The sequence below is a fragment of the Neltuma alba genome, unplaced genomic scaffold (genome assembly GCF_004799145.2).
Source record: "Neltuma alba isolate B1F8T4 unplaced genomic scaffold, ASM479914v2 tig00010519_pilon, whole genome shotgun sequence".
Taxonomy (NCBI): domain Eukaryota; kingdom Viridiplantae; phylum Streptophyta; class Magnoliopsida; order Fabales; family Fabaceae; genus Neltuma; species Neltuma alba.
Window position 1 is genome coordinate 517,177 of NW_021635394.1, and position 19,618 is coordinate 536,794.

At 38.1% G+C, this 19,618-nt stretch overlaps 1 protein-coding gene across 2 annotated transcripts in view; it reads left to right on the forward strand.

The window, feature by feature from the left end:
• Positions 1-16,299, forward strand: part of LOC114756871 (1,4-alpha-glucan-branching enzyme 3, chloroplastic/amyloplastic) — a 39,242-nt gene extending 22,943 nt beyond the window's left edge. Inside the window, exons 12-21 of one of the 2 annotated variants that reach the window (XM_028945806.1) lie at positions 2,011-2,148; positions 2,272-2,343; positions 2,448-2,552; positions 2,772-2,849; positions 2,920-3,030; positions 3,370-3,450; positions 6,713-6,817; positions 7,070-7,155; positions 7,285-7,339; positions 15,897-16,299. In XM_028945806.1, the coding sequence (XP_028801639.1) occupies positions 2,011-2,148; positions 2,272-2,343; positions 2,448-2,552; positions 2,772-2,849; positions 2,920-3,030; positions 3,370-3,450; positions 6,713-6,817; positions 7,070-7,155; positions 7,285-7,339; positions 15,897-15,929 (864 nt within the window). In that variant the 3' untranslated portion in view covers positions 15,930-16,299. The remainder of the gene's footprint in view (positions 1-2,010; positions 2,149-2,271; positions 2,344-2,447; positions 2,553-2,771; positions 2,850-2,919; positions 3,031-3,369; positions 3,451-6,712; positions 6,818-7,069; positions 7,156-7,284; positions 7,340-15,896) is intronic. The other variant, XM_028945807.1, reaches the window with a different exon arrangement.
• The last annotated feature ends 3,319 nt before the right edge of the window (positions 16,300-19,618 follow it).

Consider the following 19,618-nt stretch of genomic DNA (forward strand, 5'->3'; position numbering starts at 1 on the left):
GAGCATTTCCCTAGAAGCCGCACACTGCTTGCCATTTTCTATTATAGAGCCCACACATCAGTGCATGAGGGCATGTGACCCTCTCTCCATCACCAACCAATCTAGGTCATGTTGTCTGCCATTTCACCAACCAATCTATGGCTCTTGAAGTCAGTTAAACATGCTTGTTCCTGCCTTTGGTGAAGGAAATTTGGTGCACTGCATCAATCATACTCAAAGGGCGTGCTTTGGGAGTTTTACATGATCCATGGTTCACATGGGATACAAACAGAGACATGCTGATATGTGGTAATAATATTAGTAAGGGAAAGAAGGTAAATAGAAAGGGGTAGTGATCTATAAATGGCACACTAGAAGTTGTATTTGGTGTCAATTGAATACATATCTTTACTGTTTTGCCCTATTGCCCTTACTAATACCATTGCTACATATCACATGGTGACCATACTTTGTTTATTGAACAATCAGCTTCAAGGGGAGTGACAATCTTACTTGTCTATGTTGATGATATCATAGTGACAAGAGATGATCTGGAAGGGATTAATTATCTGCAAAGATAGTTGATGAGAAAATTTGTGCTAAGGATTTAGGAAGGCTCAAATACTTTTTGGGCATTGAGGTTGCTCATTCAAAACATAGTATTTTAATATCTTAACAAAATTACGTTCGTGACCTCCTAGCTGAGATAGGGAAGCTAGGTTGCAAACTATTGGATACACCACAAAATCACAGACTTTGTGATGCAAGGAAGCGAGCTCCTAGACCAAAGCCAAATAAAAAACTGTGTAAACCACCAAAAGATTCTTCGGTCAACAAGGAATTCCACAAAAAAGCTTGTTGGGAAGTTTATGTTATTGCATATGCAATAAGTATGGTGAGTTGATTTATGCATGATCCTAAAGGATCACTTCTGAGGGCAGTATACAGAATACTTCATTACTTGAAGGGTACTCTAGGCAAAGGGATTCTGTTGCGAAGGGGGAGGAGATTGACAATTGAAGTAAATTGATGGAGACCATGGAGGGACCCTTGATGATAGGAGATCTATAGCTGCTTGTTGTACTTGGTTTAAATCTCATTAGATGGAGAAGCCAGAAGTAGAATGTGGTTTCTAGATCTAATACTAAAACTGAGTTTTGAGCCATGGCACTTGGAATTTGTGAATTATTGTGGATTAAAATTATTCTATTAGACCCGAAGTTCAAATGGGAAGGCCCAATGAAGCTTTATTGTGACAACACGTCAGCTATCAATATTGCTCATAATCCAGTTCATCATGATCAAACAAAGCATGTTTAGACTAATCGACAATTTATCAAGGAAGAAATGGAAAGTAGCCTAATCTATATTCCACTTGTTCCTTTGGGTGATCAATAGGTAGATATTCTCACAAAGGGACTCTAGTGAAAAAATTCAGAACTTAGTTTCTTAGTTGGGAATGGATGATATCCACTCTCCAGCTTGACAGGGGTTGTTAAATGGTGTACATGGTAGTGAGTGTTAGCAGCAGCTGGTAGTTGGGGGTTAGAAGTTAATTCTCTTTGATTTATTAGTATTGTGAAAGGCTCCTTGTATAAATACCCTTGTAACCTATGGAATGAATCTATCAAACATTTTCCCCTCAACATCCAGGCATCACTGTCATGCCTTCAATGGTAGGTTGGTTCCCTACAAAAGCTTTAGTCTCTGATCAGCCTCAGTGGGTACATATGGGCTTTTGGGGCCAGAGGGGAAAATGAGAGTGAGTTTGGCTCAAAAGGCTTTTTTTTTTTTTAAATATCTATGAAACATTTTATACGAATATTCCATCTAGTCTTTCTTACATACATAACATACGTCTAAAATTCACTTCCAATCTCTTTCCTGTTCCACTTCCTATTCATTTTTACATGCGTATTTTTTTTTCCTTACAAAACTGATCTATTAGGGTTTTTATTGGAAAAAGGATTCATTTTCTTGAGATCATCAGCTTTCTCTATTTGTGTATAATTGTTATATCTATTTGTTCAGGCGACATTTTATCCAGGATTATGTGAGGCAACTTCTCAAGGTGGATTAGGATTTGATTATTATGTTAACCTTTCAGTATCTGAGATGTGGTCGTCTTTACTTGAGAATGTTCCTGATCATGAGTGGAGCATGAGTAAGGTTGTACTTTAATGTATTTGATCTATTTCATAGTTAAACGGGATGTTCTGGACGGCTCTAAAATTTTTCTCTGAAGCTTATTATAATTATATGCTTCCGTTTTTGTTGCTTTTCACTCTTCAGATTGTTGACACATTAATGTCCAATAGAGAATATGCTGATAAGAGGCTTGTGTATGCAGAAAATCACAATCAGGTATATTAGTCTTAAATTATAGCTTCTCTCTTGTACATACAAGGACTATTTTGGTTGAAGGCTTAGCTTTTAATCTATTCATGTCTTCTTATTTTGCCTGCCAGTCCATATCAGGTGGGCGGTCATTTGCAGAGATATTGTTTGGTGAATTGAATGAGCATTCACCTAACTATAAAGACTCCCTGACGAGAGGATCTTCATTATATAAAGTATGTTACTACAATTGAGATTCAACATAATTATATTTTCTCCAATAAGCTTCTGTTGTGGGTTCTGCCGGTTTTTTCTTCCAAATTTCTGTTTCTCTATATCTCATATTTTGGCTGTAGGAGTAGGCTGAATTTAAAAAAAAAAACTATGAATAACATGGATGGTTCTCTTACAAGTTTCAATGCATTGTTTTATTAATTTTGTTGACCTTGAGCCAGATGATTAGATTATCAACATTTGCAATTGGAGGCCGTGCCTTTCTGAATTTCATGGGCAATGAATTTGGCCATCCAAAGGTAGAGTTACACACTTTAAGAATTCTTAAAACTTAATTATTTTAAACTTAGGATGTTTTACTTGTGCCAGAGGGTTGAGTTTCCGACACCAAGCAACGAGTTCTCATATTCACTGGCCAATCGTCAGTGGGATCTGTTGGCAAAAGATGGAGTTAATCGTGATTTAATTTCCTTTGATAAGGTGTTATTCGAGTCCTTTTCTATAAAACTTGTGTTGCTGATTACATTGTAGGACTCTTTTTTGAAAGTAACTGACATTGTAAGTAACCCGACTCCGTTTTGTGTTATGTGCCAGATTGTGTGTCTTTTTCATAGTGATCATAAATGTTTATACAGTATGTACTGGTAGGAGGTTGTTTATTCTATTTTTAGTTTTCTTTTGACGTTTGACTTGAACCTACTATCAAGGTCCACACTTGACGTTTTGAAAAGCCTCCTAGCAATCTGAAATGACATGCTTAAAGTGGCAGATGATGAATTTGCTTGTGCGTCTTTTATTTATTTATTTATTTTTTGCCAGGACATGATGGTTCTAGATGAAAATGAGAGAGTACTTTCTCGAGGGTTTTCAAACATTCACCACGTGAATGAAAATTCAATGGTATACTGAATTTTCACTTCTTCCATTTGCTGTTTTGTTAATTGGTGGCTACTTTTCTGTTTTGATTTGTTGATGACCTTTCCTTTTGATCCGTAATTACTGATATAAACGGGTCTGTTCTGTTTTAGGTAAGCTTCTATTCACTTGATTAACAAGTAGCTTGTTAGATCCTGAGAAAATTGAGAGAGAAATAGGAGAGAGGAAGAAAGAAGAGGAGGGAGAGAGAGAGATAGAGAAAGAGACTAGAGTCAGAATCTGAACTCTAGAGAAGGAGAGAATATCTTGTCTGAATAATACTTGTCATAGCCCCATAGTCTGATAGTACAATACTTAAAAGACTAACATCAATAACTGATGGCATAACTGTCTTAAACAAACTCATAATTAAAAGCACTTAAAATAAGACAACACACATAAAACATAAACTGACGTAAACTACCCTTAGTCCTTGTGTTTCTTTCTAGAATAAACCAGCACAGGACGCTGGACCCTAACATAGCTAGCAGTAATTGTGGATGCATATCTTGGACCGTGAGGCAAGCAAGGAACAAAAAACCGGACCGGATAATGAACCGGTCGAGACACTGGTTTAAGGGTTAATGGGTCAGATCGGGGTCAAACCGTATCAAACCGGTAATAATTAAAATAATATAATTTAGTTAAATTAGTGAAAATATTCATATTCTAATTATACAAAATAATATTTAAATTTTTAATGGGTAATCTGCAAAATGTCCACGTATATGAAATTCTTTTACTTCTTTTTTTATTTTTTTTTTCCTTTTTTTCCTTTCACTTCACCCAATAAAATTTTCCTCTCTCTCCCTCCTTTTTCTCTCTCCCACGTGCACTCCTTGCTCCACTTTTGCATTTTTCTGTCACGCATCACTGAACAAGCAGACCAGTAGGCGGTGGAGCAGAGCATGTTGCCTCTTTGAACACGCATGGTTGTTTCTCTGTTCGTCCTCTCAAATTACTTCCTACCTTTCTCACTTCTTTCTTTCTCAAATTGAGAAGCAACGAGCAATAGCACCATTTGTTCTCTCTGCACTCTATTCGTTCATTCACTCTCTATTTTCTTTCTACTTGCCTTCTAGTCTTTCACAAGTATGCTTCAAAGCGACACAAAGTAAGTTCTGTCTTCCTTCATCTCAATGATCTCCTCTACTTCTACCACTTGTTTCTGTAGTGTTCATGGTCTCTACAAACGGCAAGACGTCCGGCGAACGGTGAAAACAAGAAAGAAGTGGGGAAAAAACCAATCGGCCAACCCAGTCAAGCCAGCGGTTTGTTCGGTTTTTGCCGGTTTATTACGGTTCATTCCGAGTTGTTCCGGTTTAACTGGAGACCGGTTTTTAAGCTAAACCAGACCGGACCTCAGACCGGTTCACCGGTTTTCCGGTTGAACCGTCCGGTCTGATCCGGTTTTTTTCTCCTTGATGGCAAGGTAATAGGAGTGTAAATGAAAATGACCCGTGTATCATTAATTAAAAAAAACAAGGGAATAAAAGCGGACAGATGATGGACATGATGGGCTGTGGGGCAACAACCTAGAAGCCAGGGGTTGTATTAAGGAGAAGCAAAAGGAAGGCTACCTTGGCAGGTAGTGCATGTATGTCAAGGAATTAAGAATAGCGATTAGGGGACATGGCATGATACAGAAAGTTTGTGCGTATGAGGGAGGGATAGGCATCTAAATAAATGGCAAGGTAATAGGAGTGTAAATGAAAATGACCCTTGTATCAGAAACTAGTGTTTGAGATGCTTTTATGCTTTTTCTTTCATGTTTAATTATGTTTCTGTATCTTCAGGCCAACCTTGAGCTAATTTTTCATTATTAAATGGCATATAGAACCAGAGCTTGAACTCAACACTTGATATTAGAGCAGGTAATGTTGGTGCATTGTTAGTTTTAGAATGGAGAACAGAATGCATGTACTAGAGAAGATTGTTGGTGAGCTACAAAAAGGGGACCGAGGCAATAAGAGAGCTGGGGGAGGAGCTTGAGGACTTAGAAGCTGCTTTCAACGTCAGAAGTCAAGCTAGACAATGTGATGGTTAGCTAGAACATAGTAGCTGAACTCAGAATACAATGGTTGAAGCCTAGAATGCTGTGAAGCAGGCTACTGACGTGGAAACAGCAGAAGAAAGGACCAAAATATTTGGGTAGAAGGGCTTGGGGGGTTTTGGAATGTCACAGCTCCCTACTTGAGATGGGAAGATCCGGTTGGTTGCTTGTTCAAAGCACTATTTTACTTCTCGGTCAATTTTTTCGGGGATTGGTGGAGCATTTTCATTGTTATCAGCTTGGGACGCCTATCAGAGGTTAATAAGTCTTAAGCAAGAAGGAATTGTCACTCAGTTGAGAGAGAAGTTTGAGCTCCTGTGTTATATGACTGTAAAATGGAATAGAAAAGGGGGGGGGGCAGAGAAGAAGGTAAAAGAGAGGAAGAGTTAGGAGAACAAGAGAGATGAGAGAAGCAAGAGAGGATCCCTGAATAGGGCGATCTAAGTCTGTTCAATCAGTGCTGCCTTATCTATAGACTTAGGCCTCATACCCTTAGACTAACGACTATAACAGCTAGTACCCTAACTACGCTGACAACCTTTCAAATTTATTTATTTTTACACAACATTCTATTAGCACTTCTTCATGATTTACCTGATGAAGTGCGTGTGTGCATTCAAGAATGTCTTAATTAATTGGGCAACAGCTGAAAGGAAGAGGATTTTTCAACTCTGAACTAAAAGCATACCTAGCTATCCATAGAATTATCCACTAAAGCTCCTGTGTCAGTACCACTCAACAAAATGAGGTAGCAGAGAGGATGAATAGACTTTAGACACCACCATGAAGGGGCTAGGTCGCTTTGCCTAATATGAAATCTTTCTGACTATATTGGACAGAGGCTAACTTCACTTATTTAATCAATATGATGCCTCGAAGAGTCTTATAGAAATGTAAAGCATGTTTTAGGAAGTATTATAGTCTTAATGTCATTTTGATTCATTCTAGCTTCCTTTCCCCAATTAAATTTCATTTTTTATGCCAAGGGTTAAGAAGTATGTGAAGAGCTAGTCAAGTGTTCTTGATACTTTGCTTTTCTCCAGTTTACGTGGAGCCCCCTATCATTTTTTAATTCTTTATTTTGAAAAGGTGTTATGGTATTGTGTCTCCTGTCGCTGGTTGTTGTATATAGCAGAATGTTTTCTTTTTCTGTTTTCCATACGCACTACTCCTATATGAATTCATGTTTTTCAGGTCATATCTTACATTAGAGGCCCCCTTCTCTTTATTTTCAATTTCCATCCGACAAATTCATATGGTAGCTACTCTGTAGGTGCAGATGAAGCAGGAGAGTATCAAGTAAGTATCGTTCTCTTCTGATTCTTTTCTTAGTATCGAGTAAGTATCGTTCTCTTTGATCCTTTTCTCATGTGGTGTTGTTGTTCTTCTTTTTCTTCTTTTCCTGTATTATCATTGTTGTTTATATGATTACTATTACTGCTGCTGCTGCTATTAGTCTTGATGTGTTTGGAAAACCTGTGCTTTATAAGCTTTCTTTTCTTTCCCCCTCCTATAAAGGAGTAGGCTCTAATTTTTATCTTGATGGCACAGATCATTCTGAACACAGATGAAGTAAAGTATGGAGGTCAGGGGTGCATCAAAGAAGACCAGTATATTCATAAAACTATCAGCAGAAGGTAGGCTCACGCCTCTCCTGTCTCTTGTCATTGTGCCATAACCTCCCACACCCCCACCCCAACCAAAAAAAAGAGGGAAGGGAGGAAAAAAGACTGTCTCTAAAATTTTTGATACGGTGAACTTGGCAGAGTTGATGGCCTTCGAAACTGCTTAGAGGTACCATTGCCCAGCAGAACTGCACAGGTTGGTAACTTGTGGTGCTCTTGCATTTTATTTTGTTCCCGAATGGGCATCAATCTCCATAGTTACTGCAAACAAAGCCTTAAAATCTGTCAATCTTAAATCCATTGTTCCAAATTACGGCTAACTTCATCAGCATCAACTAAAAATCACATCATATTTGTGAAAACGTAGCGCAATATGTTTTATTCCATTCAAGAGATAGGTACCTATAGGAGAGGGAGATGATTTCTCATATCATATCGTATCCTATCTAAATAAATGATAAGAGATAAACAGGAAATAGTGTTTTGATATCCCTAAGGTAATGCAACAATAAAAACTAATTAAAAGATTAAAGTGAAATCTTGTGGCAGCTGCACTAAGGTAGAAGAGTAAATTAGGGTTAAGTGGGCTTGAGATTTAGGCCCACTTCCAACACTCCCCCTCAAGCTGGCGAATAGATGTTGATCATTCCCAGCTTGCTCAGTAGTTCATCGAATTTGGATCTAGCCAGTGGTTTAGTCATCATATCAGCTATTTGCTTCCCAGAAGCAATGTAGGAGAGATCTATCACCTTAGCATCAATCTTCTCCTTAATGAAATGTCTGTCAATCCAACATGTTTGGTACGGTCATGTTGAACTGGGTTATTAGCTATCTTGAGGTTAGCCATACTATCACACCACATTTTAATCGGTAATACTTGTGAGTAGGGAGACCAGATTGAATAATTCGTATTATTCGTATATATTCCCAGAGCACATGTACACAGCTTTATATGAATTATACAGAGCAAGAAAAGGAAACATAATAAAAGCCTATAACAGCTATATACAACAGTAAAAGAATCAAGGAATAATGAGTAATAAATGATGGAATAAAAGGCAGAAAATCAGGAGGAAATAATGAGCATTATCTCGGGGATTTCACACTCCCCCTCAAGTTGGACCATAGATATCAATCATGTCCAACTTGTGCACAAAACCTTCAAATTTTTCTCTGTGTAATCCTTTTGTAAAGATATCAGCTGTTTGATCCCATGTTGGCACACGTATGAGAGTAACAAGCCCTCCATCTAATTTTTCTCGGATAAAGTGTCTGCTACTTCAACATGTTTGGTTCTATCATGTTGCACCGGGTTGTGAGATAGGCTTATGGCAGCCATACTGTCAGTGTATAACTTCATGGGGAACTCCATGTCCATCTTTAGTTCTTCTAGGACCCTCTTTATCCAGATTAGCTCACATATTCCTTGTGCAACTGCCCTATACTCTGATTTTGCACTACTTCGGGATACTACATTTTGTTTCTTACTCCTCCACGAAACCAGGTTTCCCCAAACATATGTGCAATAACCTGTTGTAGATCTTCTGTCTCCTTGAGAACCCGCATAATCTGCATCTGTGAAAATCTCCACCCTTCAATTGGTACCCTTCTTGTATAATATACCTTTACCTGGGTTGCCCTTTAAGTATTTCAAGATTTTGTAGACAGCTTTGAGATGTTTTTCTTTGGTGCATGTGCATGTTGGCTTGCTACATTAACCGCAAACGCTATATCTGGTCTTGTGTGGGAGAGGTAGATTAACCTTCCCACAAGTCTTTGGTATCTTCCTTTGTCAACATCATTCTCTTCACTCGCTTCTTCTTCTTCTTCTTCTTCTTCTTCTTCGTCTTCGCTCTCTTCGGTTTCTTTTTTATCCTCTAATTCTTCTTTGTTTGCTTCGTTCTTTTTCTTTTTTCTTTTAGTTGTGACCTCAATTGGGGTAGAGCTTGGTCTACAACCTAGCATTCCTGTTTCTTTGAGTAGGTCAAGTACATATTTCCGTTGGGATATATATAGTCCTTTCTTTGATCGAGCCACTTCCATCCTAAGGAAGTACTTCATTTCCCCCAAGTCTTTCACTTGAAATTCTTTTGCCATAGCTGCCTTTATTTTCTCAATTTCTTCTTAGTCGTCTCCTGTGAGTACTATGTCATCCACATAGACACTTAAGATGGTTTTCTTGTTATGTCTATGTTTGAAGAATAGTGTGTGATCACTTTGTCCCTGAGTGTAGCCCTCATTCTTTAGGACTCGGGTGAACCTTTCAAACCACGCCCGTGGTGATTGTTTCAGGCCGTACAATGATTTCTTCAGTTTGCACACCATGTTTGGTTTTGTGGTAGGGAACCCTAGTGGTGGTGTCATGTACACTTCTTCCTTGAGGTCACCGTTTAGAAATGCATTTTTTACGTCTAATTGGTAGATGGGCCAGTCTAGATTGGTTGCCAATGACATCAGAACTCTCACCGTGTTGAGTTTAGCTACCAGAGCAAATGTCTCTGTGTAATCTATTCCATAGATTTGTGAGAAACCTTTTGCCACAAGTCTTGCTTTGAACTTCTCAATGGTTCCATCAGCTTTGTACTTTACTGTGAATATCCATTTGCATCCAATAGCTTTCTTGCCTCGTGGTAGGATAGCTTCTTCCCAAGTTCCATTCCTCCTTAACGCGTTCATCTCTTCCATGATAGCTTCTCTCCAATTAGGAGATGTTAGAGCTTCTTCAATGGTAGTGGGAGTTCTTGTAGCATCTAAGTTGCTTATAAATGCTCCATATTGTGATGATAGGGCTTTGTAAGATATGGAGTTTTCTATTGGGTGTTGAGTCCAGCTTCTAGGTTTCTTTCTTAGAGCGATTGGAAGGTCTAGATCTGATCTTGTGCTCTCCATAGGTTCTGCATCATCTACACCAGATTCATCAGATTCCTTGTTGGCAGGATCTGTCAACTGTTCAGTCGCTTGGTTTTGTTGGGAGCTTGATGGCCTGTGAGGAGGTTTTATTTTCCTGTTGTAAACTTTGTTAAATTCCTTATGTTTTCTTTTGGTATGGTTTTCTCCCTCAGGTTGATTGTGTCTTTCTTCCTTAGAACTTTGCTGTTCATTTGAAAGGGTGAGAGGAGGCTCATGTTCTAGGTAGGGTTGATCAGGTGACTCATATTCTAGGTAAGACTGATTTTCATTCGGGTCCTTTTCTAAAGGTAGCAATTCACCTAGACTCTCCCCCTGAATTGTGGTCTTGGGATAAAAGGATTCTGACTCATGAAAGGTAGCATCACACGTGACATAGAGTTGCTTCTTAATTGGGTCGTAGCACTTGTACCCTTTGTGGGAGGCAGAGTATCCTAGGAAGATACATTTGACTGCCCTAGGATCTAGTTTACTATGATGGTGGATGTGAACAAAGACGGTGCTCCCAAAGACTTTTAAGGGAAGATTGTTTTGGAGATATGGGACATAATGAGTGGATTGAAGGACTTCTAGAGGGGTTTTGAAGGAGAGGGGTTTACTTGGCATTCGATTAATAAGAAAGGTGGCTGTGAGAATAGCATCTCCCCAATAGTATTTCGGAACATTATGTGTGAGAAGAAGAGTCCTGGCTACTTCAAGGATGTGTCTGTTTTTCTTTTCGGCAATGCCGTTTTGTTGAGGGGTGTAAGGGCAAGAATTTTTGTGGATGATACTGTTTAGTTGGAGGAAGTGAGTCAGGTTTTTGTTAATGTATTCTGTGCCATTATCAGTGTGTAAGACTTTTATGGAGGTTTGAAACTGATTTTTGATCATGTGATAAAAATTAGAAAAGACTGAATAGACATCTGTTTTGTCTTTTAGTAAATATGTCCAACAAACCCGCGTATGGTCATCAATAAAAGTTATAAACCATTTTTGAAGAGTTGGGCTAGGGGTACGACTTGGTCCCCAAAGGTCACTATGGATAACTGAAAACGGAGAAGAAGGTTGGTAAATGTTTCGATGAAAACTAGTGCGTTGGTGTTTAGCAACCTCACAAATATCACAATAAGTATCTGAAATTTCTTTATTTGAAAAACTAGAAGGAAACATTTGAAGCATATACTGAAAGTTTGGATGACCCGACGCTTATGCCATAAAAGAAAATCACTTGATTTAAAGGACACTTTATTTCCAATGCTAGGTTTTATTGAGGCTTCATCAAAGTAGTAAAGACCATCAAACCCTTTAGCATAACCAATCGTCTTCTTTGTTGACAGGTCTTGAAATAAACAGTGTGTCATAAAAATCAGCATGACATTTTTCATATTTGGTGAGTTTATGGACAGAAAGTAAATTGCATTTTAGATTTGGAACATGTAGTACAGCATAAGAGTTATCTGGTTTGACAAGCGAATACTACCTATACCAATCACTGGTGATAAAGAAGCATCAGCAATTTTTACTTTTAATGAGCCATCACACGGAGTATAGGTAGTAAGTAAAGTCCGGTTATCAGTCATGTGGTCAGAGGCACCAGAGTCAATTATCTAACATCTACTTGAACATAAGCCCTGGATGGTATTTAAGGCATATATAAAGTTACCTCTATGGACCACAGTGGCAGTGGGTTGAGCTCGTGCTGGTTGCCCAGAAGGTTGAAGGTTAGTTAGGAGCTCCATTAATTTTGAAACCTGTTCGGTCAATGTATTCTGAGATGTGGAAGCCTTTTCCTCACTTTTCTTAGCAACATATCCACGGCCTCTTCCTCTCTTGGGCTTCCAATCTACTGGTTTCCCATGAATATCCCAACAAGTTTCTTTTGTGTGTCCTGTTTTCTTACAATGCTCACACAAAAGTTTAGTCATTTGACTTTTAAGGTCAGTTCCACAAGAAATGAGGGCAGATGATTCAGATTTATTTATTGGGGTATCTAATAAAGGCTGTAACATAACCTTCCGGCGTGACTTCTCCCTCCTAACTTCCTCAAAAGCCTCTCGAACGATAGGAAGAGGCACACGACTCAAGATGCATCCTCGTACTGCATCCAGATTCGAGTTGACACCAGCGAGGAACTCAAATAAGCGCTCCTTTTCGACCTTCTTTTTGTACTGGGCTGCATCCTCAGAGCACTTCCAGTTTTCTTCGTTCTGGAGGTCTAATTCCTGCCATAAAGCAAACATGTTTAGATAATATTCGTTTAGGCTTCCTGTACCTTGTTTCATCTGCCACAGCTTCGTTTTAATTTCAAACATTTGAGAGACATTTTCTCCATCAGAATAAGCTTTGCGGATCGCCTCCCAAATCTCTCCGCCTGTTGGGAGAAACATGAAGCTGCGTTTAATGGTGGGTTGCATTGCGTTGATCAACCAAGAAGCTACCAGTGAGTTTTCAATTTGCCAAACGCGTACAGCTTGCGAATTTATGTTGGGGGGATGCGCGACATCACTGGTGAGGTACCCGAGCTTCCCTCGTCCTTCAACAGCGAGGCGGATTGACTGGGCCCACTCTCTGTAATTATCACTGGTGAGTCACGATCAACACTGCATTTCCTTCGAAGGGTTCAGCGCAACTGGCTTCGAGGTAGCGGCAGAGCCGTCAGGTTCCATAGTCGACTTTGTCGACTCGTTGAGATCGTTAGGCATGACACGATACGGTCAACAGGTCAGATCTCCCCCTCTTGCTCTGATACCATGTGAGTAGGGAGACCAGATTGAATAATTCGTATTATTCGTATATATTCCCAGAGCACATGTACACATCTTTATATGAATTATACAGAGCAAGAAAAGGAAACATAATAAAAGCCTATAACAGCTATATACAACGGTAAAAGAATCAAGGAATAATGAGTAATAAATGATGGAATAAAAGGCAGAAAATAAATCAGGAGGAAATAATGAGCATTATCTCGGGGATTTCACAATACTTCTATACCAAGCTCTTTTAGGAGCCGTACTACCTATATTCCTTCACAAATCCCAAGGACTAAAGCCCTATATTTAGATTTAGCAGAGCTCCTTGACATCACAGGTTGTTTTTTTCCTCCTCCATGTCACCGGATTGCCCCAAACAAAAGTACAATATCCTGTGGTAGAGTGCCTATCGGTGCTGGAAGTGCAGAAATAGGACCAGTGTTAAAGATCTGAGATAGTGGGTGGTGATGGGGACCTAACTATAGGGATATTTGCTTGCTGTCTTTTACTTAAATTATCACACTTAGGAGCACAAATTAACCATTCACTATCACTCTCCCCTTGAATGGGTAATTTGGGGTAGAATGGTAGTGTCTCAACAAACTATAACGGGAGTGTACCACGAACCCTTTATTGGTAGGAGTTGCCTTGTAGATAATAGAGCCCATTACACTCCTTATAGCCTTGCCAATCGCCTTCCCCAAAGCTAAGTCCAGAAAATCATAGTGAAATTGGTCAAAGATAGCAAGACACTTTAATTGATAGGCTATACATTTTACAGACAATAAATTGCACTTAATATTTGGCATATAGAGAACATTAGATAAGGTTATGTTTGCTGAAACAACAACAGTGCCTAAACCCATAACCTTCGCATAGGTATTATTTGCAACTTGAACCCGTGGATGCTCTGAATAAGTTGTAAATTTAGTGAACAATTCTTTAAAACTTGTAACATGGTTTGTGGCCCCCAAATCAACTACCCATGTGTTCTTTGAGTTAATTTTGAATGTTGTGAAAAATCCAATACCTGTGTGGGCTAAAGTAACAGAAGGGGTTGCTGTTCCACTAGGTTTCTCTTGGGAGTACTTATCAAGAATCTTGCATACAATAGTGAGTTCATCAGGGTTCAGTATGTCACTGTCTGTAGCACTGCTAGTCATCATACCCTTGCTGTCTCTATCACCCTTTGGTCGTTGCTTCATGTTTGTAGGCCTGCCATGAAGTTTCCAATAGAAATCATGTGTATGACCATTTTTGTAGCAATGATCACACCTTTTTTCCCCTTTTTGATCGACCTCTGAATTGCCACGAGTTACCATAGCTGAGGTTTCAACAATTGGTAAGGGAGAAACATTTGAAGGACCTTGAATTAGTGCTTTGTGACTTTCCTCGTATTTAATTGTGTTGAAGGCATCATCTAGAGATGGGAAAGGTTTAATCCCCATAATTCTTCCACGAATATCCTCATATACATCAGACAAACCAAGTAGAAAATCATGACAGCATTCACGTTCAATATGTTGTTTAAAATATACCTCGTCCTTATGACAAGTCCACTGGTGAACCTCATACAAATCGATTTGCTGCCATGAGCGCATAAGAGCATTGAAGTACTACGTCACAGATTTCTCTCCTTGAGTCAAGTTTTGTAATTGTCACTAAACCTCATAGATGGTTGCTGTATTTTCCCGGATAGAGTATGCATGTTTTGCTAACTCCCAAATTTCTTGAGCAGAAGTAGCGAGTAGGTAGTTCTCACTAATTTCTTTAGTCATTGAGTGAACAAGCCAGTCATTGCCAAATTGTCCTCTGCACACCAAGCTGAATATTGCGAGTTGTCGGTAGCTGGAGGCTCAGGAGTCTAGGTGAGATATCTCTCTTTGTCCTTACCACGTACGAACATAAGGGCATTTCTTGACCATTGAAGATAATTGTTCCCATTCAATTTATGGGAAATCATGATTTGTGAGGTAGAATTGGACGCAGAACTGATCGTAATGGTTTGGTTCACACCATTCCCAGAGTCGGCCATCTTGTTTGATCCCTCTCCTGTCTCCGGCGATGATTGGGTTTCGTCACCGATGATAGTGAAGGCTCTGGTTTGGCCCTTCAACACTGACTTGAACGACATGTGTCACTCTAATACCATGTGAAAACGCAGCGCAATATGTTTTATTCCATTCAAAGATAGGTACATATAGGAAAGGGAGGTGATTTCCCATATCATATCGTATCTTATCTAAATAAATGATAAGAGATAAACAGGAAATAATGTTCTGATATCCTTAAGATAATGTAACAATAAAAACTAATTAAAAGATTGTGGCAGCTGCACTAAGGTAGAAGAGTAAATTAGGGTTAAGTGGGCTTGAGATTTAGGCCCACTTCCAACAATTTTTTTTTTTTGGTGAAAATATCACATCATATTTTTGAGTACCTCATTTAATGCATACTTTGATGTATTACGCATCTTTTGATTTTGTATTTTTATATCTTTTTTGGTCAAATTTTGGTCTTTTGTTGTTGTTTGGGCTCATAGTCTCGTATTGAATTAGATGAATGGCCTACATCAGTTTGCAGAAACTGGGATGTTTTTGAATACTGACACCCAATTGTGTGCTTAAAGCCTGACCTATGGTTTCCTTACCGTCTTAATTTCTATGGATTCTGAGTCATTTGTGAGACATATTAACTATGCAAAATTTGGACACGAGCTTGTCAAAATTATGTAAAGCATAAGACTTGGCAATTGTACGTGGAAAGTAAATCATAAGGGACTTTAATCTGTGCAAGTGATAAGGCGTGAACAAAAGCATCACAGATGTGCTTTCAAGCACTCAATTCTTACGAAACTCTAGTAGTAAATTCACTGGGATCTTATGTCTCCGTACACAGAACCCTTTTGGTATATTAAGGGGGTGTTTGGATACTCTGAAAAGTGCTTCTCAGAAGAACTTTTCCGCAAATCGAGATAAACTCTTCCACATATTTACCTTGTAGACTGTAAAATCACTTCTGAAACCATGGTTTGGTTTCAATCCAAACACCCTCTAAATATGATATGATTGACAGGACTGAGTATGAGTATGAAAATTTTCTATTTATCAGGTTTACAAATTAAAGCGGATTTTGAGGATATAAGACAGACTGCTTTGCTGCATCTCCGAGTTAGAGTATGAGCACTGTGCAGAAATAACAGTATTGTGATGGCAAGCCATGTTAGGAGTGGAGCCCTTGAAGTGCAGAACAGGACAACCTAAATGGTAGAGTAAACGAATTTTCTCAAGCCTATGCAGGTGATGATTTCATTTTCCAATTCGAACGCTAGGTTTGTAAATCTGTGTGAATTTGTGTTTTCTGTTATTAAGAGTTATCTCCAAATTTATAACTCCTCCGTGGTGATCGTTGGTGGTTTATGAGAGGCTTTGTGTAAATAGTGACTTGAGAGAAGTGATTGTTGGAACAGAAGTATTTTTTTGGGCTAAAAACAAGTCAGTTTTATTAATCTCAACGAGAACAGAGCAAAGAAAGCCAAAAACACTCAACGACAAATACAATATTAAACGGACAAGCTGCTAATGCTGAGCAAACAAAGATACAATTCCGTAACCTATGCCTTTCTTGAAGACCTGTGCTCTAAAGAGTCGTCATGCAGAATGGCAATCAAAGGGGATGTGAGCACCATTAACTTACAGACCGTGGCTACTGAAAAATCAGTAGCTCCATTCCCTTAGCGATCAACCAGAGGGACACACATCAGTTGGATCGTCTCCTCTTACAGCAAATTACTACATTGTCATTCATAGTAATTAATTCCATAATATGTCATAGCATTGAAATACTCGCTAGCGATAGTTTCAAAGGAACTGTGAAAGGATCCAAATCTCCCCTTGAAGTCTTCTCCTCTTGCAAGACATTCAGCCATAAAACCTAATGAGGCATTCACTTGTGTTGACCCCATCCACAAAATCAGCACCTTCATTTCTGCATAACCCTCCAATTCCAGCCACCTTACCCCCCCGGGGAGATGCTCGTTCTCGTCCAGTGAGCTTAAACCAACACTTTGTTGTTAGACTCAATATTTTGATAATAACAAAATTAGAGAAGAATTTGTTTTGTAGATGAAATGTTTTCCAAAACAGTTTGTTATCTTTAAATATGTTTTGAAGAGCCGTTTGATTGGTTCATAAGATTTTAAACATTTTCGCTGATGTTGAGCATTGGACTCTTGTACAAATATATACTGCTCGCCTTTTTAATTATCTGACTTGTATATATTGAATATATATTGAAAGTCATTTTTTAAGTCATCTTTGACTCTATCCGAGTTCTCAATTGAAAAATCATTCTACCGGATTTGAAAAAGTTCTTTAAATATTTTAAAAAGAGTGTCTTGTCAAAATTATTTGAGATTATATCTTATAACATTCTTCACAGGATATCTAAGGTCCAAAAGGAAGATTAAGAGCAAAAGAACAATGTCAGACAGCATTAGATTGAGCCAACTACTATAGACTTAAGCTTCAATAGGAAGTTTCATTTAATATTCTCGTTTAAGACACAAGCCTCAATGCAAACAAATACTGTGTCTAATAGATATTATTGGAGATAGACTACAAATAGAAGATACATTCAATGAAGAAGTAGAGAACAAGCAGAAAAACAATATTTCACAAGGTACCACAAGAACATTCTTTGCCAACATTCTCTGAGAAATTTATTGAGCCTTTGTGTTCAACATTTACTCTGTTGAGAGAGAAAAATACTTTATTGTTATAAATTCTCATTTATTGCTTAGAACCCTAAGATTCTAATTAGGGTTACTCTTATATAGTGTAAGGGGAAATGAGGTAGGTGTTGCCTCATGTATAGAGATGGCTATTGTATGGTGACACCCTAAATCTTAGGGATATGGTAAAAACTCTCAAGTGGAGTCTAAGGACTAAGTGTAAGTTAGGTTGTATTGAACTAGTATAAATCTCTATGTATTTTTCTCATACTCTTCTTTCAAGCGATAGGTGACATCTTGTCCTCTTTGCTCTGGATGTATTAATCAAGTTTAATTATTGTATTATTTACAAATTTTTATAGCACCCAATTCACCCAAGAATCCATACTAACATTCTTAAGCCATGTGCCAAAAATCAAGAGATGCTCAATGGTCTTAGCTTCGGCATTGCACGTAGGGCAAACCATATTTTCAAAGCGTTTTCTTCTAAACAAAGCTTCCTTGGTCGCCATAGAACTATTAAGAGGTCTCCAAACAAAATGCTAACGCCTTGGGAGGGACTATCAATCTCTATACATTTTTCCAAAGCTCCCTTGGCACACAAGATGAAGAACTATGATCTTTTTGTTAGGACCTTTCTCAGTTTTAGCCACACAATACCCATACTTGACATTGAAAGTTCCATTCTTTGCATCTAAAGAGTTTAATAAAATTTCACTATATGGTTATCATATATGTATATATCTATAATTCTGTATTTAACTAAATGCTAATTATATGGATTTGCCAAATCTGAATGTAAAATTTTATTTTTCTATATGTAATGAACACTAGTAGAGGTTATTTACACCGCTACTAAGTACAAAAAGGGCATTAGCTTTTGTTAAATTTCATTTTTGTAGTGGTTTCAAAACAGTTATAAATGTTGGCGCCAAATTCAAGACTGGTCCACTAAATCAACATTTCACCCAAATATTAGTAGCAGTTCCGTACACCGCTACTAGTTTTCAAATTTTCATTTCCACCGAAGGAAACCTCTCGTTACTTTTATAACCGTTGCAAACACAAATCATATTCCACCACTTCTTTTTTTTTTTTTTTTGCAGTGATTGATAAACTGCTACTAATGTCTTTTATAGTGTCCTTATCTCCTTTTGCCATTGGTTATAGCATGTTAGAGTGCTACATGTATGAGGTAAAGTAGTTCCCTATTAATAGCAAAAGGTTGAAATGCTTGTAATTGATGCATGTTAATGTTTTGGTTGATTGATCTTGCTACTGGGATTTCTTAAAATCTCATCCCCCAAATATAATCTAACATTTTAGGGCCTGAAACTCCCAAGAGCAAGCTGCAGATTTGAGGCTAAATTATGGTATCACACCATAAAAATTCGTGGACATTTGGTTATGTATAAGTATCAATGGTTGGTGCTGTAGTCTCTAAGCAGGACGTTAGTTTAGAGCGAAGTTTTATTAAGTTAGCGAACTAATTTCTGTACGAAATTTAGTATGCTTAAATTTGACATCTTGAGCTTCAAATTGATAGGCAGCCTGTTAAAAATGGCCAACTACACGATTTATAATGATTTTTCAAAGTTAAGGTTTAGAATTTGAAAAAATGATTTTTGCCAAATAGACAGAGGTGAATTTCACAAAAAGCTGACACTTTTTCAAATGGAATTAGTTCATAAGATTATTTTTTCTTGAAAAAGAATTCAAAGATTTTTTTTATAGAATTTTGAACCACTTAACTTTGATGTTTCTATATTAAGTTATGAATTTTTGAAGTTGGGCCAGAAAACTGGATTTTTACCCGGTGAACAATAAAAATCTAAAAATCATCGTTTTTCATAAATTTTTGAGCCCAAGACCATCCAATGTGGTCTAAAATGGTTTTAATTAAACCCTAAGTGGATCCGATAGTAAGGTGCGACACTACTTGGCCTAGGAATCTTTTATTTGCAGTTTGGTCCCTCCTTAGGCCTAACCTTCGGAACCATTTCTTGCAAGTTTCTAGCATAACCTCTGGCCCTTAGTTGTTTCCAGTTCATCATTCTTTAGTGTCCAAAAGCTATTGTTTTACACATTTGCCCTTGAAAAA